The sequence below is a fragment of the Periophthalmus magnuspinnatus genome, chromosome 23 (assembly GCF_009829125.3).
Source record: "Periophthalmus magnuspinnatus isolate fPerMag1 chromosome 23, fPerMag1.2.pri, whole genome shotgun sequence".
NCBI lineage: Eukaryota > Metazoa > Chordata > Actinopteri > Gobiiformes > Gobiidae > Periophthalmus > Periophthalmus magnuspinnatus.
This window is the reverse complement of record NC_047148.1, coordinates 18,248,563-18,274,796: the sequence shown is the minus strand read 5'-3', so window position 1 is coordinate 18,274,796 and position 26,234 is coordinate 18,248,563. Positions and strand designations below refer to the sequence as shown.

The window sequence follows — 26,234 nt, the reverse complement described above, 5'->3', positions numbered from 1 at the left end:
CATACTTAATACAAAAAGAAAAACACAAAGAACATAACACAACAGAACATCACCAAAAGAGCACAAACTGCTCACCCAAGGGCTCAACCCATATTAAAATGAACAAAAAGACAAATTATATAATAGCCAACCAATTTCCTATTGTGCTAAGGTAATTTGTTATTCTTAGTCACAATTATGTTTTGTAGATTGGACAGACTGTGAAATATGTTCTGTGCATAAATGTGTTCAAACTATAAAAATCTGTCCTAACAAAATAATTATATTTAAAAAAAAGTGTAAAATTTCCCTCAAAAACACACAGCATGATACTTCTCGAGGTAATTTCAAAAGAAATTCTCATTGACTGTACCCAAGACTGAACAGTAATCCAAAACTTGGCAACATAAGAACAAAAGTAAACAGGTGAAACAGGTTTTCCTCTTCCTCCTCACAGAACCTGCAGACATTTCCATGGAATTAATTTGGGGTATTTATTCCATCTTCCCAAAACAAGCAGGCTCTATGTTCATTTTAGACTCCTTTAACTTCTCGCTCTAAAGCCAAAGCTATCATTTGATACAGAACATTTCGGTGCGTCCTCAACCCTCCGCTCCTTGGATCTATTCTAGGACAGGACAGGTCGCGGCAGGCTCCCTCTGTCGTCCATAGGGGGCGCTGCTCGGGCTGAGGTCAGTGTGAGGAGCCAGGGCCACAGGAGGTGGAGTCTCCGATGGGGAGGGGGAAGAAAGCGGAGAGGAAAGCGAACAGATCATAGAAACAAGAGGACAGTGGAAGAAGTACGGTCTTAAAGTTGCATTTTATCAAAGTTGGGAGCTGTGGTGGGAAGGATTAAAAGAAGATGATAACACCCTATTTCCTCGAGCATTTCTGGGTAGGTGGTGTTGTGTGTTTGCTCCATGCCATTCCTTATTCTTGCCTTGCTGCGTTCCCTTCCTTACATGTTCATGTCAGCTTTGGTTTGACTAGTTTTCACCTTACATACGTGGCCGTATGTTTTATGTTTATATTCTGTGTGGCGCTTTAGTGACTTGAACTCACCGGAGTCACTGGTTGATGACAAACGTTTATCTTGACTATCCTTCGCCGTTGATATTTTGCCACCCCGGGGATTGGGCCTCTTTAAAACGCATCAAGCTTGAAACCTCACAGAGCCCGCCCCTCTTTGCTCTGATTGGCTCAAATCACCTGTCTTGGAATGTTTATGATCAGTCCTGGGCCTCTCATTGGGCGCCTCGCCTGTCAATCACTGACTCGGGGTGTACGCGTTTATTTCTTCCGTAACAAAGTTTCAGTGAGAGGACTGATCACAACGGGATGATTTTTAACCAGTAAAACACTATTAACTCCCAAAGCTAATGGTTAATGTTCTTGATTGTCTTTATAACTAGATTTCGTTGTGTGTCATTAGTAAATGGGTAACAACAGAAGTCAGTAAAACGTTTATATTCTTGGTAATATTTGACGTGGCTATGGAAGTAGCTGTGTTATGCACTGAATAAGATAATGAATCTGTCCTTTACAGCTAAGACCACTATAATGGCTAATGTAAGCTAAAGGAAACTGGATAAATACTGATAGAGTAAGGCTATTAAGTACTGCTCAGAAAGGTCTATGATTTTCTTGTACCTCTAAAACATTTCATGTTACATTCAAATGTTATGTCTTTGACACAAACTTTTAGTAAATGGCAAATACAAGTGCCTGCTTAAATTATATAATATCTTTATAATCTAAAATACACTTAAAAGGTGTAAAATAAACAAAACAATATTTTTTTTCAGGCAATAATGGGAAACAGGTGTTTCCTGGCTTTATTTGAGTTTCTCATATCTGCAATTTGGGCCTGGCTTCTGAGCACAAGAGGAACCAGTGATGGGCAAGATGCGCTGTGTTTTAGTATGCAGCTCACACATACACTCTTGGCATCTATGTGTTGACTTTGACTTGACTGCAAATCATCGCAGGCAAACCTAAAAGCAGACATGGTCTTGAGAGGAGATATGATATAAGGTAGGCCTATAGCAAGATAAATGAAATGTTATGGCTTAATTGAGCCAAATGAGTTTTCACCTTGTAAAAAGTCAGAGATATGATATGTGATGGGCCTTTTCAACCCTTTTTCTATTCTGAAAAAGTTTGCAGTTGAAATTACACCTCCATATACACCTCTCAGCTTGTAAAATGCTAGATCAGGTGATTAACTATTGGAATGTAACTGTATTGCCATCAGTATGTGATATAGTTCAAAGGTCAGCTGAGGTAACCTACTTTCAGTTTCAGAATGTAAAAGATGGACAGATTTTTAAAATTAAGTAGCCCATAGACCTAAAAAAAAAAAATTAAAATAAACACCTATTTTATTACTCATACCCAAGGCATAAAGCCCCTTCATGTCTTACCCATATAAAGAAGTCTAAGTGAGTGTGATGTCACCCATATCGTTCGGCTCCAGTCAAATGAAGCTCATCGAGGCTAGCGGTTACAGGGCGAATTTGGAGCCAGGCTCCATATTTGTAATTCCAACCGTGAGTATCATAGCAACCAAAGAGCCAATCTGGAGCAAAGCTGTGGAAGGTAACGCCCCTTCCCTCCTGCATCCGCTGGTTTAGCAGGCGCTTAGCGACACTGTCAATTAAACCTGTTGCTAAAGCTAGAGTTAGCAACCTCGGGGAAAGAAGGCAGCTGATTTGTCTCTTATTAATCTTCATATTTTGAGTTACTGACACATAATAGCGAAATGAAAATACCAGGATCACGTAGAGCGAGTCAATTCGAACATTTTGAGACCAAAACAAGCCTGAAAGCAGCAGTTACAGGGAGAGAGCTGACAGTTTGCTAATGTAAAGTGATTTGGAGCAAGAGTTGTTGTTTTTTGTTTTTTTTTACAAATTTGTAGTTAATTTGTGCATATTAAAGTGTTGCTCAGAATAAAAAAAAAAAACTATCATATGCCACCTCTGCGGTTACTTTCCAGCTCCAGATTATGTCAGATTATTGAAGCTGAAACAAATTCTAAATAACAAAATTTGTAACTTTTTAGCTGCTGAAATTTTGAGATATCTGTGGGAAAGTATAAAATAAGTTTGAAGCGCTGTCACTGTGTTTATAATACAAATAAACCCCAGCCTTTGCACGCTGTCTGGTGGTCACAGCTCTGTGCACTCGCCCAATGTCTTTGGTCACATGACTTAAACAGACACTCTGATGTCATCAGTGCTGTTCCACCCAACCCCGGCTGACGTGTAGCCTTATAGGGCTGTACATCTGTAATATTAGTTAGTTTAACATTTCATTGCTGTTGACTCAATACAATGGAATTTAATGTTACCTTGTATAGATTGTTAACAACTGATTGATTGTTGTTAAATAAGTTTAATTAGTTTAATTGAACACTGATACGTTTAATTTGAGCTTATAAAATCCCATGTATCCCATCTGTTTCAAGGTAAAACAACATTTAAGAAATGTCAGTAAATTATTTGGGATGGAATATGGCAAATTAATGTAACCATTGTCTTAGAAGTGAGTTTTTTTTTATTTGATCACAAATTGATGCATACTAATTGACTTTCATTATGTAGTGGATTCAATGACATTTGGACAGGCCTTTATCCTGCTGTGACCCATTAAAGGCAGATTTATTTCATGCAGCAGGATATTGGAACTGTTGCATTCTCTGAAAGAAATCAGATTCCAGTAGCTTCTGTCTGGCAGATGTTGTTTTAGATAAACTACAGTTTCCTTACATGTCTGCTTACTGTCAAAATTATGTTCCCAACTGCCATGACATGGACTGATGTTGATTATGATAATGGTCCAGGGAGTATGAGATTGAGTATTCAGCAGAGCAGAGTTCTGAACCAAAAGTTCAGTTCATATGTTCAGTTGTATACACAGTTGCCATCATGTTATTTAAAAAAAAAAAAAAAAAAAAGCAAAGTTTCTTCATGTTTTCTTGAAACTGTGACAGGTTAAATGATACTTTACTTGTGTTTCACATTGTGAAGGTAGATTATTAAGGAAGTGGAGTAGTAGAGCAGCTTCTATTAATTATTGTCTTATCAGGAGTTTAGGATTAAAAATTGACATTAGTTTGTGTTTACATTCCATGCATTTTTTTTTTTTTTTTAATCAGCCTGTTGTCTGGTGTTCTCGCGTCTTATTCTTTTTGAAGTTTCACTGCTTAGAAGAACAAGCACTGAAAGGACATCCGTCTGCTGACTGTTCTCTTTTGTTTTCCCACTTCCCTGTTGTGAAGTCTGCTGTGTTGTTTTTTCTTGATTATTTGGTTAACGTGTGTTCTGTGGGCACCTCACTATTGTGACCTCTGCCATACTACCGTGACCTTTTGTCTTTTGCACCTAAACAACCATTTCCCCATTGCCAGTTAGCCAAATCAATTAAGTTTATAAACTGTTTGCTTTGTAGAATCAGAATAATAATTCAGGAAGGGGGAATTCTTGTGTGCAATACCACCGACAACTTGAGTGAGATTTGAAGACTTATGCCAGTTGAATATGTTACATTTTTGTTGTCAGAATTTTTTTTTAACTTATTTTGGCTTGAGTCCAAATAAAGTATTTATCCACACATTATAGATTTAATTAGAAAAAAGCCATACTTTCTAAACATGAACCTTTAGGGTGCATTATTTAGCAGGCTGTTTGCATTGTATGGGATCATTAAAACAGGAAACCAAGTGCTAACAGCAGTGGTACTGCTGTGGTGTCAGACTTTCTGTTTCCTGCAGTAACGGTTATGATGAACATGGTCAGCCAGGGCTTTCTGCAAATGCAAGTCTGTATGATGTGCTTCTTATGGGGGCGACAGTAGCTCAGTTGGTAGAGTGTTTGTCCACTGATCCGGAGGTTGGCTCTCGACATAAACATCATTGGTTGAGCGGTCAGATCCACTGATCCATAGGTTGGCGGTGCGATTCTAACTCACACAGATGAATGCTGTCGTTGTGTCCTTGGGCAAGACACTTAACCCACCTCGCCCTCAGTGTCTGCGCACACTGGTGTATGAATGTGTGTGTGAATGGGTGAGTGGTTCCTTGTTGTAAAGCGCTTTGAGTGCTTTGAAGGTAGAAAAGCGCTATAGAAAAATGTGACCATTTACCATTTATGTATTTGCCTCCTACGGGTTTTTAATGTTTCAGGGTGAAAAAAATAATGGCTTTGATGTGCTGTACCATAACATGAAACATGGCCAAATTTCCTCCAAGGAGCTGACAGACTTCATTAGAGAAAGGTAAGAATCAATTTCCTCTGGGCTTTCTTATGTATGAGTCACAGGTTTCTAGACAAGACAAATCTGATAATGAAGTAATACAAATATTTCCTTTTAAATTGTTTTGGCCTGCAGATAAATCATTAATCAGTGCTAGTACAACCTCGTACTTGGCTCAGTGACTGAATTCTGCAAGTTCAGAGCCTTTAAATCAAGCAGCGCTGGCATGTAGGTGTCCTACCAAAAGAAAAGTATCAAACAAAAATGTTCCCACAATGATTCACATCCAGAATTAAAATAAAATTTTTAAACCAAAACCTTTTACACCATGGACCACTCCTAGGCTAATGGATTACATTTATTACTTTCTTTTTTAGGCGAATGGTAGGGTAGTTTCTGTCATGTTATACTAGCTCTGATATTGATCATGACTATTTTAAAACCGTCAGTCAATTTCAGTGTTAAGTATCTAGTTTCAGTACTAGTTAATAACACTTCATGTACTTTTTTGACAACCTAGGTTCAATTTTAACCCCGTTTCACACCAGTAAGACCATATATCCCACATACCCTACTTTTATCTTGACTAATTATTGCTGGGTTCTTGTGAAAATTGCATTACTTTACTTTGGTGCCCTCTTCTGAATTTTGCTGTAAAAGTTTAACTAAGTTCAATGTGTTTTTTTCTAGGAGTACTATCGAGGAAACATATGCCCGGTCAATGACCAAACTTGCAAAATCTGCTGGCAACTTTTCTCAACTTGGGTTTGTACTAAAACATACTGAATAATATGCAGCTTGGTAAATGAATACAATGCACTTAACACTCATTAACTTATCTATCTTTCTACACAGGACGTTTGCTCCAGTCTGGGATGTGTTCAAAAGCTCAACAGAGAAATTGGCTACCTGTCATATGGAGCTAGTACGAAAACTTCAGGAGCTTATAAAAGAGGTCCAGAAATATGTGGAGGAGCAGGCCAAAGCACACAAAAAGGTAACTCTTTGGCAGTGTAAAACCAACAGACTTGTGAATGTGTTAATGTGAATACTGAAGCACCTGAGTATCAAAACCGCAGTTAAAATCATTCAAAATTTCATCAGTTTTTGTGTTAATGAATTTTTGTCAGAAAGGTACAGTAGCAATGGTGATCAAATCCTTTAGATGCATAAAAGCTTTGTGCCACGAGCAACAGGGGAGAGACATTTCAGAATCCTCCACCGTCTCACAATTTGAAGTCCACACTTTATGAAATGTCTAGAGAAACTACATGAAGCGCCTGAGGTCATCTGTGTTCATGGTCAAATTCCAAGACTAGATTGTAGACAGCTTTATTTTATAATATCCCAGAGCATTAAGTTTTGTAGCTGATAACAATATGATGTTGAGTTGGGGCGACAGTAGCTCAGTTTGTAGAGTGCGTTTGTCCACTGATCTGAAGGTTGAAGGTTCGAATTCCGCTTTAATAAACATCATTGGTTGAGCTGTCAGATCCACTGACCCACAGGCAGGCGGTGCAATTCCAACTGTCCAACTGCCACAGAGGAATGCTATCATCGTGTCCTTGGGCAAGACACTTGACCCACCTCGCCCCCGGTGTTTGCGCACACTGGTGTATGAATGTGTGTGTGAATGGGTGAGTGGTTCCTTGATGTAAAGAGCTTTGAGTCCCTTGAAAAAAGTGGAAAAGCGCTATACATAAAAACCAAAAAACCTGACCTGAGTTTACTGTAGAATTATTCTTTATGCCTTCAGCAATTTTACCTTGATATAATTTATGTTGTATCCTGTATCTTGTCTACAGGACTAATGTGTGGGTGACATTTATTATTTATTTCATTTTAGACAAAAGAAGAAGTCGCACCAACTTTAGAAGCTGTCCAGAATATCCAGACCATATCTCAGGCTCTTCAGAAGTCCAAGGAGAGCTACAATGCCAAAAGTTTGGATCAGGAACGCCTTCGGAAAGAGGGGGCTACCCAGAGAGACATAGATAAGGTTGGTCGCTTAAAGCTGGGGTGCCTGATTGTACAACTGTGAAAGCAGGTAAAATCTAACTAGTTCCTAGCTCTCACAAACTCTTGGCACATCACTAGTATTCACATTGAAGATTGACCATTCTTTGACTGTGCAAGAGTGGTCCATCAGCTCATATCCCAAAGTGTCATGTAGTGACGCACATGGCTCTTTGTTAAGTTTAGGAGTGAGTTTTATTATTATGAAAACCACATGCTGCAGTCTTATTTGTTACAAAATTCTGCTTTGACAATACACTTTGTGGGGAGAAAAGCAAATGTTTTGTAAGCTGTAATCAACTGTGTGTTGAGGTCCTTTTTTGGTTGAATATTTTTTTCTTAACTCTTGTTGTATCATATATAAGCAACTGTCTATGCTTTTACAGGCGGGCGTCAAAGCCAAAAAAGCTACAGAAACCTACAAGTCGTATGTTGAGAAATATGCCACTGCAAAGTCAGAATTTGAACAGAGGATGGCAGAAACCGCACAGGTACTAAGTTTGGCCAACTATATTGTGAAATTGTTCATGTTTGGATCATGTCATTATTCTCCACACATTTTAAACATTTTTCTTTGTTTGGAGCAGAAGTTCCAGGACATTGAAGAAAACCACATCCTCCAAATGAAGGAGATTATTCAGTCATATTCACACTCGGTTGAAGAAACTCATGCACTTTTAGGCGAGGTGAGAATGTACACACATTCCTACACCCAGTCCACTGTGTGTTCTCCACAATAATGACTCAAGTGACGTCTGGGAAATGCCATAACTATTTCATATTTTAGAGACAAAGAATTAAATGCTTAAAACATCATAATATTGTTACTCTAAGCAAGATGCAAAGCAAACTTTTAGTTGTGGCATGGTCTTTTAGTTTTTGCATGGTTTTCCTGTTGTGGACGCTTGGTTGCCTCTAGAGGGCGACAGTGCTCTACAATGAGTGTATAACAGATCCATGTTTTGTTATTCTGGAAGTTGTTATTCTCAAAATGCTAAGCCTTCTTTTTGTTCATGCCAAATGTAAACACATGGAATTATAATGTCACTAGATCATTTTCCACAATCTTGAGGCAATTGAGGCAATTGTCTCATCTCACACAACAGTGACATTGCTCTGTGGTTGGAAGTGTAGTTAGTAAGACTACTCATCTTAATAACTTAATACACTTGAATATCTTATTTCCTCCAAGCAAAATTAATCTCTGACTAAAAATGTGAAAGTATAAAAGACGAGTTGCATTTGTTGAGATTATGGTGATATGCATACAAAGCTCGGTAGATAAGAGGAGTGTGAGAACAGAACAAGAGCAGTGTGTGGGAAATGGCTCTGCGTTTTTGAAGTGCAGTTTGTTGTCTGCAGAGAGCTGTACAGAGAGCTGCTCTTAAAGGTGTGCATGTGTGTCCCTGTGCGTGCTGTTTGTTTGTGTAAATGAGCGCTTGTGTGAGAAAGGAGCTTTTAAAGACATGTTGTGCGCATGTGAGTAAAACCTCAGAGGGCCTGTGTGTAGTGTGTAGTGTGAGAAGCGAGCAGGCATGCAGGCTCATAGCATTAGAGCCTCCTTCATAGCGGCAGCACCTGACCAATCGCGTGTGGTTTGGAGATCCTCACCACAGCCTGTCTGCAGCGCTAACAGTAACATTAACCCCCCTGACACATGCACGCACACACACGCACACACTTTCACTGTCAGTTAATGTGGACTATAACAGGGGGACTTGGGTTTGGTGCATCTTACACATGTAGATATGCGAGTAATGTGTGCATGCTCTTGTTACTTGTATGCAAAACCATTCTCTGTCATGTTTCCTTCAGTACGTGCACCAGTATCTCAAGCTCATTAAAGGACCACAATATCAACAGCAAGTTACCACAAGTAAATAAGCAAGGCAAATGCAAACACAACATAACCATTTTTCCAGGATATAATATGTACAACTGTTTTTACTGCTCCCTTTCAACTTGGCTTATATATCCATGTTTGCAAGAATACATGTGTTAGCTTCTTTTGTTTACGCGTACATGTATAAAAACAAGAATATATCATTTGTATTTTAAACTGTTTACAAAATCACACTGTAAATTTGAGTATGTGTTTGTTATTTGTTTTTTTCTTTTTTCAGGTCCAAAATGAATTTGTGAGAAACATTGAAAATACATCTGTGGAAAGCTTAATACAAAAACTGGCGGAAACGAAAGGAACGGGCAAAGATAGACCCGGTAAGATTTTTGTACAACTGTAATAGTCCAGTGTTGACATGTTTATGTACATCAAGTTTTTAAGCTGTGGGACAGCTGGGACATGAGAGGTTTTATTAGTGCATGTTCTGATGTGTACAACCCAGTTTTTGTGTTGGGAGGGAATGGGTGCATGGAGAAGGGCAATTAGAAGTAGTAGAGAGCCATCAGAGTCAATCATAGTAATCTGCTGCAAAGGTAGGCAAGCTCAGCATTCCAGTTAGCATGTGACACACTAGGGCTTTGCCCTGCTCACAGACTAAGCAGTCAGAACCAACCTTTTCAGGGGGTCACAGCTCAACAATCACTCTTGTGTAAACTTTGCCATGCTGCAATAATCAAGGGAATGCTCTTCAGACTTCTTAGGCTCACCCTACTCCTCCCTCTTCCTTCACTTGCAGTGCCTAATTGTTCATAAACTGGACCTAAGGCTCATAAGTGAGGTTTTTATTCACTTAATCATTTTGTTCTTCCTATTTACAAGAGCTACTGTAAAACAGAAATCATCCACTTGTAAAACGTCTATAATTATTGCCCTTCTTCAGCAGTGTGCACTTGTACTATATCACATCAGGTCAAAGGCACAAAGGGTTCACCTCTGCTGTGTTTGTGTGTACACAAGCAGTGACCTCCACTCTCAGGCTCAGGCTTTAAGGAGCTGTGGCCTTCATTTGTTTGGACAGCAGAATTAATTGAGTCTAAAAACGGTCATAAAATTCCTTGAGTATCAAACTGTTCATTAGCGATAGAACAGCAGCTCTGACCCTGTCAGGAAAATAACCTGTCTGTCGCTTGATTAAATGGCTGCACGGATGGTCGGTCCAGTGCCTTTAGAGAGAGAGAGGTTGAATAAACTTTCTATTGCGGAACAATCCCAAAGTGACACGCTGCGAGGCAGGGGGGTTTGAGTCTTCAACGATATCCAGCTGAGCTGTCAACTGGCCATGAGCCAGACACGCAATCCTCCGCCCCTCTCTCTGCCAGTACCATGTGAAGCATATACAATTTAAAAACCATTCTCCACTCAAGTGTGACAGTCTGCTTCCCTCACAGAGAGTAGAAAGAAAAGAAACATCTTCTGCTGTATAAACAACACTGTCTGTGTGTTTATGAGACGTTAAGCTGTTCCTAATGTGTGCCCAGCTTTAGGTAATATTCATGTGTCTGCTGTTATGACGTCTCTTTGCATAAATATTGTCTCCAATATTGTGGTGATTAGAGCAAAGAGGTCGGGCCTTTACACGTCAGTTTTTTAAACAATGCAGAATGCTCTTCAGTCGCTGTTTTACTTATTCATCAAATTGCCAATTATGGCAAATATTTCAAATGTGTGTATAGAATTTAATGATTTTATGCCATTCCAGTAAATGACTAGCAATGATTCAATTAGCATCACTGATCTTTTCTCCCTTGGGACATGTACGAGCAAGGCACTTCTGTCTTGATTGGCATGAAATGTGGCCACACAAACACAAACAGTTATTTGTGCTGTCAGTGCTGATTTGCCAGTGGTGAAGAGGCTGATATTGCACACTAGAGTAGACCAGTCATCATCAGTGTACTATAACCACTTCAGTTGCCGTGATGCAGGCCTCTCGTGACTCGCCGCTTCCCTGCGCTTCACTCCGCAATGCACGCGCCAAACAATGTGTCAATTTTGTTTGCCACCAACGTCCTCTGGGAAGATGACATTGGAGCATGTACTTTATTTACACTGAAAGTAAAATATTACATTAGCTTTGCTGCCTCAGAGTCATTACAAGAGGGGTCTCATGTTCTCAGGTGTTTTGTTTTTATGGGTTTTTTTCTGGTTTTTTTATATATATACTATATGACACAGCTGATTAGAAAGAAGCTTACTTTTTATTACATCAATGTAATGTATGCAACCATTTCAAAGTGCAGACTCGTGAAAAATAAATGTTCATACTCCATACTTACTTACTAATACATTTTTGTATTATTGTGTGGTAGAAATCAAAATTTGCATTAATGATGACTGTATATACGTAATATACTGAATACTGTAAGTATTTTTCATGGTGTAAATAAGTCTGTAGACTTTTTTTCTCTTGCATTTTTACCTTAATTCCAAAAAAATTGCATGTCTTAACCCTGAGAGCAGATTTGTCCATGTGGCTTTAAACACTTCCCTGCATCTAATCTTGGACTTGTTGGTCTTATTGTAATAGGTTTAAGTGACTTTGCGTGTCATGTGTGAATATGTTTAGTGTGAGCTCACTTTAGTACCTGTAGTTAACTATGTCAGTTAATGATTTCGATCCAGTTTGTATGGATGGCCATGACCCAGGTGCTGGTTTTGTGTGGGCTCGGGGAGAGTGTCCCCAGGAGGAAGTGGCACATCACTGCAGAGCCACCAGACATGCAGTTGACTCTGTCAATGACCCTGTCTGCCCTCGGGGACTGGCCCAGCCCTGTTTGTGTACTCTCTGCGTATGGCACGCCAGACTGCATGTTGCGTGCTTCTCACTGCCTTTCTCTTGTGTTGTATATGTGTAATTGTTGCGTGATGTACTTTCACTGCAGTCCCAGCAGCGAATCAGTGACCCTTTCTGTGCCAAATGAACCTCAATTATTCTTTGTCTCATTAGGGCCTATTGAGTTTGAGGAGTGCAATATAGCGATTGCTACAGAAGGTCAGTCATGTAATGTAATATTTTACCAATAAAAGTAGTTTGGTGTCATAATTTTTTAATGAGTTTTTAATATTCTCATTAAGTCACAAAACCCAGAAAGAGGAAACCTTTTGGTATACCAGGACGAAGGAAAGACAAAGACACAGACTCCACGTGAGTTAAGGAAGTTTAATCAGTTTTACCACTAAACAATAAATTATAACTTTTTATTTATCTTTTTAGAGAGTCGACAGAAGTTGAAGCTACTGTGAGTAATGTTTTGGTATAACACATTTGCTTGTTTTTTGTATGTTTGTTTTTTGAATGTATTGGCTACAGGTGAAAAAGGCCTCAACAGGATTTATGAATTTTTCTCTTTTTGCTTTGTTTATGCTGATAGAACACTGCCAATGGCGCTCCTCCAGGATACTACGGAGCCATAGACATCCAGAATGCTGTGAGTTTGCTCACACCAGAAAGAAAAATGACAACATGACAAAATGGCAAAACAAATTTCTATTACCTTTATTTCCAATGTTGGAGATAATGACAAAATATCTTTTATTTTATGTAAATTTTTTGTTTTCTTTTGTTTTGTTTTTATTAAATAACAATAATCAGAAACATATCAGTGGAGATGTTGCAAATGTTTAAGGACTGCAGAAATTATCCACAAATGTTCAGGGCAGTGTTTTTTGTATTGCTTTTTAATTTTTATTTTTTTATTTTTTTTATAGACGATACGTTCGGTATAAATATTGACCACCTCTGTTTTCAACTCCTAACTTTTTTTTTTTTTTTTTTTTCAGAATGTCCCACAAGTTGATGCAGAGGGCTTTTGCATAAGGCCAGAAGAAAATGAAAACAATATCCTTTTGGTTACTAAGTTATGATTATACTTTTTGTATGATGTATAGTATTCTATTTTATTTTTTTTTCATGTTCTTCACATACATACCTGTATTTCTTAACGGTTTGCGTCACATGCCAAAGAAAACTCCTTCTATTCATCCAGCGATTCAGAAGATGAGGATGAACCACGGAAGTTCCATGTTGAAATCAAACCAGTCCAAGCTAACAACGGCACACACCAGAACCGAGCCACTATAGACGAACTAAAGGCCTCCATTGGAAACATCATCCTTTCTCCCTCAGCCTCGGTATGAGCTAAACCTCTTTAAGTTGTAACCCAAATCTATTGCAGTTCCTTAACACTAGAGGGCATCAGGAGCATGTCGAACCTAATTGAGAACACGCTGATAAGTTGTATCAGCAGCCCTTACAAGACTTTCTTAAATAGTAGTTTTAGCAAAGTGTTTTTGTTAAAATATATGCTAGAATATATTTTTAATTTACTCACAATTTTAGTAATTCTAATAAGTGATGGGACAAAATCTTGAGAGTGAGATTTTTTTCCTCCACGTGTTTTCATGTGGCACTAATAAAGAATGGGTAAGTGCTGTTGAGAAACCATGAAACAGTGCGACAATGACAGCAGAAGTATACAATATTAAGAAATTATAAATAAGGCAGCCAGAATTTGAAAATTCAACCTAGCGATGTATTTATTCTAAATCAAGTTAAAATCTTGTCTCGTCCCACACCTAATTTTAACATATACAAATGTCTTCACAGAAAGTCAGTAGAGCATCATACTATTACACCTATAGATACCTGGTTTACCTGCTCATAGCTGTTCTTCTGCCAGTCCAAAGCATGGATAAATATGAAAAAACATACTTTCATCCAGCTCTAAAGGAATATTATTGTGTCGAAATCTTAATAAACAACAACCAGTGACATAAAAGATTAAAGTCACTGTTGCTTGTGTGCAAACCGTGTGCTTTCCCTGTGCTGTTATTGTTGTTAGCTTTAGTGCAAAGGGGTCGGGGGCCATGCTCAGTGTTGTCTCTGCCTGCACATTAACCACTGTCACGGCATCTTCATGGGCCAACTCTCAACTTTTTTTTTTTTTTTCATAGATTCTCTGTTGCAATAGTAATTAAGAGATTCAAATTAAAATATATATCTTTTGAACGGGGCAAGGTTCTCTCCAAAAAAAAAGTAAAATCAGGTCTGAATTATTATAATTATTGTTTACTACATTTGTACTAATATATAATATGTATATATATATATATATATATATATATATATATATATATATATATATGTACAAAATATTGTCTGTTGTAACACCAACCTAACACAGCTACAAAGAAATCGAGAACATAAAATGTGTAAATGAAACAACTCCAACAAAGTATTTATGCATTAGACTTTCGCTTTTTATATAGACATTTGCCGGTATTCTATAACATTACTATGTCGGTTTCTCATTTTTAGATATAATTTCAAACAGTTTTCACAATACAGTGTTTGGTAAAAGTTATATTTACAATTTATAAAAATATATATACTGAAAAAATACCACTATCGCTTTAACACTGTATCCATGCACGTGCTGTGTTCTTACTATTCACGTTTCTTCACATAGTATACACAGTTTTTGTTAATATCTAATTCAGATGCCTTGAAAATAAATATCACAAAGGTAACTCTAAAGTTCTAGGATGACAAATTATTATTATTTTAAGTTTTTTTTAAGTATTAATAATTATTTTGTTTTCTTCCAAATGTTTCTTTTTGAATTAGTCTCTGTTAAGTTGTTATTGTTGTGACACAGTTTGACCATTGAACCAAGCTGCTTTTCTTTGGAATTTTTCTGAATTTATCGTGTACCTGTTGTATGCTGCAATATTGAATACTACATAATAATTGTAGACACTTTTTTGTGCAGCCATAGTAAACTCTTGTTATATTCTTTTGCGGATAAACATAATAGTTGGTGATGAATTTTGTATCATCTGGTGCAAATTATTTGTAAGACCTCTTCCTCCCCATGCAGCCTCACAGCTCCCCAGCTCAAAGCTCACTTTTTTCTGTCTTTTTCTCTTTTATTCCTCCTCCTGTTTGCCTCCCACTCTGAAGCCCAGTGCCTTTATTGAAACAGAGATGGAAGTTGTGAGTGTGTGTGGCCAGCCAGAGCCGTAATTGAACCCATTTGCTGCTTAGCGCCTGTGGGACTAAACTCCGGCCCTCACAGAGCTGCGGTGGTTAAACGGTTTTGCCGTATTCTTTTAACCCGTTTCTCTTTGTTCTGACAAAACCTGACATCTCTAGAACCTTTCTCCCCTGACAAATTCTTGACTGAAATGGATGCTTTAAGTTTCCATTTTGCCGGTGGCCCCCTGAAGTAAATCTTGTTTATATTGTGTTAAACTGTGAGATATGGCTGATTTATGTCTTCAGCTGAATGGAGGCAAGTGCAAAGGTTCTGGGGAAATCGTTTTTGTTGTCCCCAACTGAGTTTTGTGCTGTTGAAATTTTCACCTTAGGTTAAATGTCTGGTATGCGCTGACAAGGTGTAATTTTTACTCTTGAAGAGGAAAACTTCTGTTCCCACTGGGAATAATATTTCTTGATGACGTGTAAGGAAAAGATTAAAGATAATAAGGAAAATACATTTTGGAAAAATGAAATACATATTTATATATTCTTTATTTATTAATTATTGATGTTTATCATAACATCATCATTCTGTACATTTATGTCAATCAGTGTCATTACTGGTAATTTTAACGTGATATGGGGAGTGTAGTTGGTAGTTTTTAAATTAAGCATCTGCATTATAACATACAATGGAGTCAAAGTCATTATCTCTAATAGCTCCTTTTTTGCTTCCTGCACAGGGTCAAATGCGGAGGAACCAGTCCAGTGAGTATTTTCTCTGTCATTCAGACCTTTGTATATTACTGTCATACTCCATGACTGTGAAAGGGCTTGACTCTATAAATTCTCAACTACATTTTTCTTGGCTGGGATTGTTTCTAAAAAGCCTATTTTTAAAAGAAAAAAATCCACTGCCCGTGCCAAAATCAACAGATGCTTTCAAAGTAAATTATTCTTTTCTAGAGTTGTTTTAAGGGAAATTTCACAACTCCGTACAAATGGGACTAAGTACTCAATTAGATATTTCTAACTTTACATGCCAGGATTTACATTTTCCTCCTGCAAACTTTTCAGTGCTTTGGGTTTTTTTATGCATTATACTTGTAAAAAAAAACAAAAAAACATTTATTTTATTTATTTTTTCTTACACATTTCCCTTTGTCTTTATAAATCACAAAATTATGAATTGATAGCTCTAAATATATTTTACACACACATAGGGCACACAGGAGCCACAATAAAGATTGGCCGTGGTAAGTACATCATTGGTCTACTCCCTGCCTTCTCTCCATTGAAAATAATTTGCAACATTCCTTTGAGCGCTTGGTATAGAAATGGTTCACATAACTGCTGGAGCTCCTTGACTAACATGGCTGACACACTGCACACTACACCATTGGGTAAAAAGCCATTTCTGTTTTACTTGAGTTTTGACATTTTGAGAATAACTGCTGCTTTCACTTTGTAACACTTTAGAAAAGGGCACAAATTACCGACTTGAATGATCTTTTATCTGAACCCCTGTTGTAAAGTGTTATCACTAAAATAAAACACAGACAAAAGTATTTGAGTAAGATTTAAAGGCTTTTACTTGAATTATGCCCTCAATCTTACTGCAAATACTCACTCTTAAACGTATTGTTTATGTAACCTCAGAATTGTATCTGAAATATAAACTAAGAGTATTTTCCTTTTTATATTGTTTCTGGATAAATCTGGTTGGAAGGATTTAGTTGGGCTTTTGAGAAACATTCTTTTAAACATTCTGTTTATGTGAATTTTAAAATGTTGTTGTTTTTTGTTTTCTTTTAGGTGATGAACTAGCAAAAAGCAAAATGCCACCATCATATGAGTAAGAACTTCAGTTTTCTTTTTTTTAATCTATACCAATTTTTTCTATTAAATCACTGATCCTCACTTGTTTTTCTTTGGTCAGACTGACAAACAATGACCTGTTATCCCTGGACCCGTTCGGCCCAAATGTTGCTGCAGGCTCCTCTTCATCCATCTCCTCTACGACAGGTACATATTGTTAAGTGTTGTTTATCTTGGGATCAAGCCAAATTACCAAAATTTGCAACTTGAATTTGGTGCTCTGAATATGAAGTACTTGGTATTTCTTATATAATTTTGTTATGTTTTGATTTTCTTTTGGTGATTATGGTTCATTTACAGAAGTGTTGAGTTTAGTGACTCTTTTGACTTCCGCATGGCACCTGGGTTTAAAGAGAGTGACATTAGCACTGACCCATTGCCTAGGCTAAGCGTAATCCACAGTTAATTGGCACCTAGTTAAGGTCAGCGGGTCAGCTATAAAACCCACCAGCACGTATGTTGTCAAACAGTGTCTCATTACTGTCGAAGGTCACAGCTTAAAAGTCAAAAGAGCATCACTGAGTGCTTCATACTGATGGGAATTAGGCCTGTGCTTATAGCTGCTTTAATCTCCCTGTGTACAGTGTATTACCAGCTCCAACCGCACACATGACACTTAGACTGGTCTGCTCAACAGATTAAACGCCTTTGGAGGGATTTTAGGTTTCTCTGTATATTTTATATTTATCTTACTTAATTTGCTACGTTTGTTTTATTTTGGCTTTTTGTCAGATCTAGCTTCTCTTTTCTACCCAAACCCTTCATCTCCATCATTTATGGTAAATGAGTATGATGATGTTTTTCTCCCTGAAGCACCAGGTAAACTGTCCCGTTCACATCATGTGACACCTCCATGTATACGAAATAGTTCTAACGTTACGTGAGCATGTTGAGCTAACAACAGGTTTTTGGTTGCTGTGGTTTCTGCTCGGTGTTAGAATATCACACATAGCCTAAATGTCCCCAGTGCACACTCAACACAGTGTTATCATAGAAATAAATTACGTTTTAAAAAAAAGAAATTTTTTTGAACACTCCCACCACAGAGCTGCAGAATGTTTGATGTTCTCTGCACATTCAGTACATCAGCTGCACAATGCTAAACTATCCAGCCCAATGATCAGTTTGCGACCTGACATGTTTTACATGAGTTTTTATCCTTATATTGAAAAGAAATATATTTTTCAAAATTAATTTCATGAATGAGATCTTTTGTTTTGCTTAGTCAGTGGAATTTAATTTAATTTCTCCCAAAGCCTGAACTCTGTTCCAAACCACATGCATTTACTGCCACAAGATTGGCCCTGGATCTCTCCTTTTAAAAAGCAACAACTATTGAATCTAAAATCTTTATTAAAATTTGAAATAATTGCTCAGCCTAATTAAGAAATTGCTGTGTATGTGGTAAGATTCAAACTGTTGATTTATAGGACCATGTGAATGCCCTGTAATATAATGTTTGTAGTTGATGAAGCCTTTACTAACATAACCTTTATATTATTTTTTTTTACTTTGAACTCTTTTTATTATTATTGATGTTTTGAGATACATATAATTATTAAATTGCAATTATCTAAGCTAAACACCTGTGTATTGCAGTGAATGTACAGTAGTCTCATGTATGTAACTTTTATCATTTTGTTCTAAAAGTTTGTCATTTACTTGCTCCACTCCATTTGTTGCGTCCCATCTCCACCTAAAACTCTTCTCAGCTGACAATATGCTACAGCGCAAGAGCTCTCCTCCATTGGCAAAGCTCCAACCGTCCAAAGATGTCTCCTCCTTTTCCTCCTCAATTTCCTCTCCCTGGGACTCATCAGAGGACACCTCCCAAGCACTCAAACCTGCACCAGCCCGAGCCCGCAGCGCCCCCATCACACTGCCCACAGATGACCCCATCAAGAGCCCAGCCGCCGACAGCCCACCGAAGAGCGTGGATGCATTTTACACTGTATGCTGGTCCCAAAGCCAGTGGATTGCCTTCAATGACAGCTTTGCTCCTGCCCGACACCAAGGCTCAGGGTCCTCAGTGAAGGAGCCCCCGCGCCCCTGTCCCAGCTCTGGCAGGTCAAGCCGTTTCCCGTCAGATGAATCATCGGAAGCCTATGGTAAAGCGGTGCCCAGTCGAGACGATGGCTTCACTGACGTCCTCTGTGGAGTTGGTAATAAACCAGCGACTTCAACAAACATGTCATTTAATGGTAACCTTTGCATTGAGAGGCGGAAATGTTGCCTGAAGTGGAATGGCATGGTGTTTTTGTTCTGTTCAGTGCCAATTTATATTGTTAAGGTTGTTGTTCTTTGTCTCTTTTGCCTTTTTTTGTTTTTAGTGTTTTTGGCATTGCATAATGAATGTTTGTTTGTGTGTAATTATACATTTGCATGATTTTTGATGTGGCTTGAATGTTGTTTGTTTCCTTGTTGATCCCATATTGCTCTTTTTTTTTTCTCGACAGTGCCCCCACCCAACAGACCCACCACCCCTCTGACAGCTGGAGCACTGATGCCTCCACCTCGGCCCTCGTCCAGACCTAAGCTTCCTACAGGAAAGCTTACAGGCATAAATGAAATTGTACGGAAACATTGCGTCAGTTACCTTCATAGTTCTAAAGTAGTGATGTTGAGATGTATTTAAATTTTTTAATTATTAGGTGCGACCGTTTAGCCCACCCAAGACCAATGTCAGCCCTTCACCTCCTGCACCACTGGCCCGAGCGGAGAGTTCATCTTCCTTGTCCTCGAATGCCTCATTTAGTGCAGGCAACACCCCCACTGTTGGTGAGACATGCCACTTCTTCTTTCTACAGTTTCTGGTAAAGACGCTCTTTTACACTGACTTCACCTGTTGTCACTTCCATAGTTTAACTTGGCTCATTTTCTTTCCTCATTTCTTTTAATTTCATTTAAAGAGCTGAGATTACTTTTTTTTTTTTTCAGACCTCAGCCAGACCTTTTAATCTTTCTTAAAACTAGACCGTCTAACAGTCATACGAACATATGCCCTGGTAAAAGTGTCACTCATCTCACTCCACATTTTTGTTTCTTTATCTTCTCATTTTCTTTTTATGCCTTTACTTTGGCACAAAGAGGATGATATATTCATATCCAAGCTGCCTACTTTTGAGAAGTGCTGTGAAACACCAGCAGGTACCATATCTAGTGATTAGTGTAAGAGACCCCCCCCCCTCTCTCCAGCTCCTGTAACTCGATAGTTGTCTTTTCATGACTAAAATGGATGTTTCATGTTTAGTTTGCAATGTATTTACCTTTTTCCCTTTAGACCTTTCACAATACAATTCACTGTACTAATTTTCAACTTCTACAGCATTTTTATGTAATCTCCTGCACTGATGTCAAATGTACTAATACTTGATCTGTGAAATTGTTAGTTATTGCATCATGTAATCTGTTGAACTTCTTTTATTATATGTTTCTTATACTGCAGAACTTAATAGCTCTTCTTTTTAGGAACTTCACGTGGTCCCAGCCCAGTGACCTTAGCATCCCAAGATGCTTTGCCCATTGCCGTTGCCTTCACAGAGACAGTTAATGCTTACTTCAAAGGAGCTGATCCCTCTAAGTGAGTCTCATGTGACTACCTTTTTTAATGAGATACATTAATTTGAAACATTTAATTGGAGACAGTGATCATATTGTTCATGTACATTACACACACACACACCTCAGACTGCTTAAACAGTCCCTTTCACACTGCATGTGTGGAATGTTTTCCTTTCGTCTGACACCATTCTTTCAGTGTGGATAACATACATGGGGCAGATTATAGTGTAGGGCAGAGAAAACATACAGCCTTTTATTGGTTAACTGCCGTTAAATTGCTGCTGTGAAAAAGGCTTATTTTTTCAGGGATTAGCAAATGGAACATTTCAGGACCAATGCAGCATAGACGCAGTGTTCACCACAGCAAAGGCTCAACTTAAATTCATGCAAAGAAAGAAAGATAAACACCACCATCACCAAACTGTTAAAATTCATGTTAAAATATAATAATGAAGAATAAAATATGTGCAGTATAGTTTATGCTTTGGTTGAAATGAGTAAATGATACATATGTGAATGTTTCTCTGCAGATGTATTGTGAAGATAACTGGAGACATGACCCTGTCGTTCCCCATGGGCATTATCAAGGTGTTTACATCCAACCCTTCTCCGGCCGTCCTCACCTTCAAACTGAAGAACACCAGCAGGTTGGAGCAGATCCTCCCAAACCAGCAGCTACTTCATAGGTGAGCCAAACTCCAAGAGGCTTCCAGCTGAAGTGAAGGAGAGATGTTGAGAACTGAGGAAATGTAGACTGCGTCAGTGGGAGGAAATTCAATTAGTAATCTGACATAGACTGTCAGGCAAAATATTTTCCACCAAACGCTAACGACCAGGCTTTCAACAGACCGTGCCTCATCTGAACAACTTTTTATTCTAAAATAACATTGAGCTCCAAACCATTCAACACATTATTTTATCTCACAAACTGAATGTCAAAAGCAGTGTGCAGTTTACCACTAGTTTCAACTGGGTCATTTAACATCTTCATTAGGTTACCTTTTATTTTGCCGCCTATGAAACCTAACCTGACCTGAATAAAACACTCCTCACACTGTGTTTTTTATATTATACAGCCAAATTAATCACAACATAGCCCTTTTTAACCTGCCCTTCTCTATTTACTGAAATGATGTGTGCTCTTCTCCAGTGATCCTTCCCAAAGTGACTCTGATTGCAAAGACTATTGTTTCAACATGCAAGCACTAATGTCCTACCTCAGGAAAGTGTCGGAGCAGAACCCCTCAGCATCTTACTTCAATATTGACATATTAAAATACCAGGTAAATTAAAACACCAGCTACATCAATATAATAAATATTGTGTAGAATTTGTACTAGGGAACATTCCATCGCCTGTTTTTATTTTTTATTTATTTTGGGGTTTTTTAACTGTGCATTTAGGTGCTTACTGATGGGATTCTCTCCACCCCCCTGAACCTGGCGGTGTACTGGAAGTGCACACCAAGCACCACAGACCTTCGGTTGGACTATCGCTATAACCCAGACTCCATGGCCTCACCAGGTCCTCTGACAAACGTCCAGATACTAGTGCCTGTGGATGGGGGGGTAACCAGCATGCAATCTCTCCCCAACTCGATCTGGTGAGGAGAAAAACAACACAAATTCAACGCTCAGCCATTCATTTTATTTTCAATATTGACACAAGTTTTTTGTTTTTATTCATAAAAGGAGTTCTGATCAGAACAAGTGTTTGTGGAAGTTGAGTGATATCTCAGACAAAGCTGATAATGAAGGTAAACATTATTTGTTCTTACCTTTCATGGTCCGTTATTCTGTAATCAAAATGACGATGAATGGTGTCATGATTTATTTGTGCTTGGCCTCAGGTTCTGTAAGGGCCAAGTTTGAGCTCTCAAATGGTCCCTCAACCCCCTCCACTCTCGCAGTGCAGTTTATGAATGAAGGGAGCACCCTGTCAGGAGTGGACATGGAGCTGCATGGGTCTGGTTACAGACTGTCTCTCAATAAGAAGAGATTTGCTACAGGTTGGTAAATGTCTTTTTATCATCAGCTTGTGGGGCTGTTATTTAAATATTCAAATGCATTTGTGTGTTTTAGGGCGTTACATGGCCGATTGCTGAGGTAACTGACTCGCTGTTCTGGTTGTTTCTGGAAGCCAATTATGAATCCATCCAAGCGCAGGTATATTTTTACGTTGGAGGTGGGAAACTCACTACGATTAAGCAGCACTGAGTAATGAACACTGTGTAAGAGACAAAAAGAAGAGAAAATAATGAGGAACATGTCAGAATTAAGTATAATGAGCTTTTGTTCAATACACTTTGTATAGTTCATGAATTAGATATAAATCTAATGTGCACTAACGATCCTTACTAAATAATGCCGCATGAAAGAAAAGACAAACTGTATATATCAGCTTGACCAACTATAACTCAGATCATTTTCACTAATGCCTATCTCCTTGTGGCACAATATCAAAAAGTGCTTTTTTAACAAATGCAAAAAATCTGACCTCAGTGCCTGTTACTGTGTTACTGTGGATCAAATTTCATGTTGATTAATATTTTGACCCAGAGTGGGTTTCCAGATTTAAGCTACATTTCTCTGTGGTAAGATATGATTTTCTAATCACCCAAAGTGGGACCTGTGATCACCGTCTTGTCTTTTTTAATTACCTGTCAGTATGTATGCCCTTTTTCTGTGCAAAAAAAAAAAATCAAGGGATTTTCCTCGTGTTCCCTTTGTTCAATTGGCCATGTTTTAGGCACTCGGTGCCTTGTTAATATTGAGATGTGCCTGAATCGACATTTGTCTACAGTGCATTTAATGAGGCTAATGCGTAACATTGTGCCAGTTATGCTTTTACTACTTTATTGGACACTGAAGGGAAAAGCCTCATCTTTGTACAACTTAACAGTCTTCCAAAAGTGAAAGAACCTGTTTGCCTCTTGAAGCTGTTTTGATTGTTATGTCCTTTTATATCTTCAGCTCAAGTGCACAGCAGGTTTATGTGCAGCAGTAGCACTACAAGGCCAAAAAAATCCTGATGCCTTATCACTAATGCAGAACATTGGCTAATCCAATGTTGTAGATGTGGTTGTATTGTAACTGTTCCACCTTCTTTGACTCTCAGAGGATGCTGGAAGAACGCACATTCAATTAACAAAAAGCACAAGCATTACAGTGTGGAGGTTCTGTTTTCCTCTGGAGCTTGAGGGATGGTTCAGTTACTCAGTCATTGCATTGACATTGAGTAGCTTGAGTAGCAACACCTTTAAAAAGCCGGTGACAAGGTGATAATGACATGTTTGAAAAACATTTGCAAAATCTTCTTGTAAATTGTTCATAATGCTGTGCCTGGTTGCAACACTAAACATAAATCTGCCAAAACATAAGAAAATTTAGATTATGTCATACCATATGAAATAGAGTGGTGTTGTGGAAAAAAAGTAAAAAAACAAAACAAAACCTGATTCAAATATTTTAGCAAGCTGGTTCTTGCTATCTCTCTAAATTCACAAGCATCTTTCTTCTCACTATTCACAATAATGTTTTTCTTAACTTGTAACAAACAGAATTTATTGGAGATAAACAATGTGTAAATGATTGTCAAATTGTACATTTTTACCAATATCGTTGCCACTTTGTCTTTATGATTTTTGCATTATGCCTGTATTAAATGTGTAATATATAAATATATACAAATATATAAAAATGACAACTTTAAACTTTCCTGTGGTTTGTTTACTTTATCACTTTTGAAGTATAACTTTGTCATAAATGCATATATTATTACAGAATAATTTATTCATTAACTTTCAGTGTCTACAGCAGATGTGTTTGATTTCTCTCTTCACACGTATCACCAGTGTCCTGGAAGAACCTCCTGCTGCGCTCTGCTGCGGAGGATGTACTGCACAGTTTCATTATATTCAACTCATTTAGCATTACAACAGACTATTTAGATCATTTATCATCAACAGAGGCTCAAGCAGGCTCTAGTGTTTAGATCAAAACAGCATTACTCATGTGGTGAAGAAGAAAGTATGTAAAAAATACATTAAATTATATAATGAATATGTTTATGCTAGAACACCATACTGTTTCAATTGTAATGTTGCATCTGGACATGGGTCTCTTGACGGCTTTCCAGTTACACTGAAGTCAAATGCAGAGGATAAATTCCCCAGCTGGGACGTTAAAATGTACCTTACGTTACCTTATAAGTCACCACTTGTGATCAGAAATATAAAACTATTTTAAAACCTTGGGCATGATAATTAAATAAATGTCACCTCTTCACAGGCCGTGCTGCTGTCCACCTTCCTTGACATGTTTGTCCAATGACCCACAGGACACATAGAACTGAGTTATTCTTCCTTGCAGACAGGCTCCCACCTCAGTAACATTTATGGACAATTGATAATTGATACGTTCATTTGATCTCACAGTTCAACAAGGGGAAAACCATCTGAACAAACAAGAACTGTTCTTTTTTTTTACAGCTTACTGCAGCTCTTCAAATTCCTCACCTTCACTTCTTCCCAGATCCATAACGACCTCTTTAAAATAACTCAAGTTACTGTCAGAGTTGATGCTTTGCATTTTTCCTCTGAACAAAAAGGTCTCGTGTCAGTTGATTCCCCTCAACATCAGTGTGAAAACATGTATTGCATTGACGTAATGTATTTAACGCTTTTTAAAACTCAGGTAGATAAAAAAGAGGTTATCTTAGTTTTGTTTACTTAACTTCTTATGGCAGGATGCATAAAAATGTGTGGAAACTACTCCTATAAATACAATTGCAATAAGATGTCTTCTAGTAAATGCAACTCACTCATTACACAGGCTAATAAAGTCACACAAACTCATGGATAGATAAATAAAATTAGTGATGATTATGAATACTATGTAATAGGATATGGAATTTGTTTAATGTACAGTATAAGTACAATGATTTAAAGATAAATACAGTTTTGTATATTTTAATACATCTTTATATGTGCTCTTTAAACTATAATTGACACACTGCACTGAAAGCTGCATGTGTAATAAGTGTGTGTTGTGTCATCCCTTTTCACCACATTATGATGTCAGTAGGACAGGAAGTAGATGACACTCCGATCCAGGGAGGAGATCCTGGCTCCTCCGAAGGCGACTTCACTTGCCCGGGGGAGAGGGAGTGGGACCTTCCGTGCCATGTTCACGAAGGCACGTCACAGGCTATTTGTCATAGTAAGCATGTGTGTGTCTCAGTGTCAGGGGGAGGGGATACACAAACATCCAAGACCTTGATCTTTGGTCTTTAACACTTTTAGGTACAGTATAGAATAGTATGCTTTATGGACCAGTCTTGTGTGTAACTGAAGATGTTAGACAGATGTGGAGGATAGTTGTGCCCAGGGAACAATTAGGGCCGTATGAGTCAGCAGGGGATGGACACCCACTCTTTCTCTGCCTTTTCGAGAGGAAATGTTCAGTTCATAAATATTTACAGTTTGCTAATTAAAAGAATGTGTGCGACTTGGATTGAGAAGGCTCTGTAAACAGTGAGATCATATAGAGTCTTTGTGTCGTGATCTGCCCTTTGTTCATTAGTGCCAAGTGAATTGAGCCGCATCTCGGGTAAGAAGGGCTTTACTTCTTAGTTTAACCCTGATCAATACTGGACAGTGTC

At 38.1% G+C, this 26,234-nt stretch overlaps 1 protein-coding gene across 1 annotated transcript; it reads left to right on the top strand.

Moving 5' to 3' along the window:
* The first annotated feature begins 695 nt into the window (after nt 1-695).
* On the top strand, nt 696-24,285 carry fcho2 (FCH and mu domain containing endocytic adaptor 2). The gene is made up of 29 exons (XM_055231472.1): nt 696-874; nt 5,165-5,256; nt 5,926-6,000; nt 6,091-6,232; nt 7,082-7,234; nt 7,638-7,742; nt 7,839-7,937; nt 9,375-9,471; nt 12,102-12,146; nt 12,230-12,299; nt 12,369-12,393; nt 12,526-12,582; nt 12,935-12,994; nt 13,112-13,285; nt 15,878-15,902; nt 16,358-16,390; nt 16,950-16,989; nt 17,074-17,159; nt 17,745-17,831; nt 18,725-19,213; nt 19,469-19,584; nt 19,664-19,790; nt 20,481-20,592; nt 21,104-21,259; nt 21,724-21,856; nt 21,977-22,176; nt 22,265-22,329; nt 22,423-22,581; nt 22,655-24,285. The coding sequence occupies exons 1-29, from the start codon at nt 842-844 to the stop codon at nt 22,675-22,677; spliced, it is 3,078 nt and encodes a 1,025-aa protein (XP_055087447.1). The 5' UTR covers nt 696-841; the 3' UTR covers nt 22,678-24,285.
* Nucleotides 24,286-26,234: the final 1,949 nt, after the last annotated feature.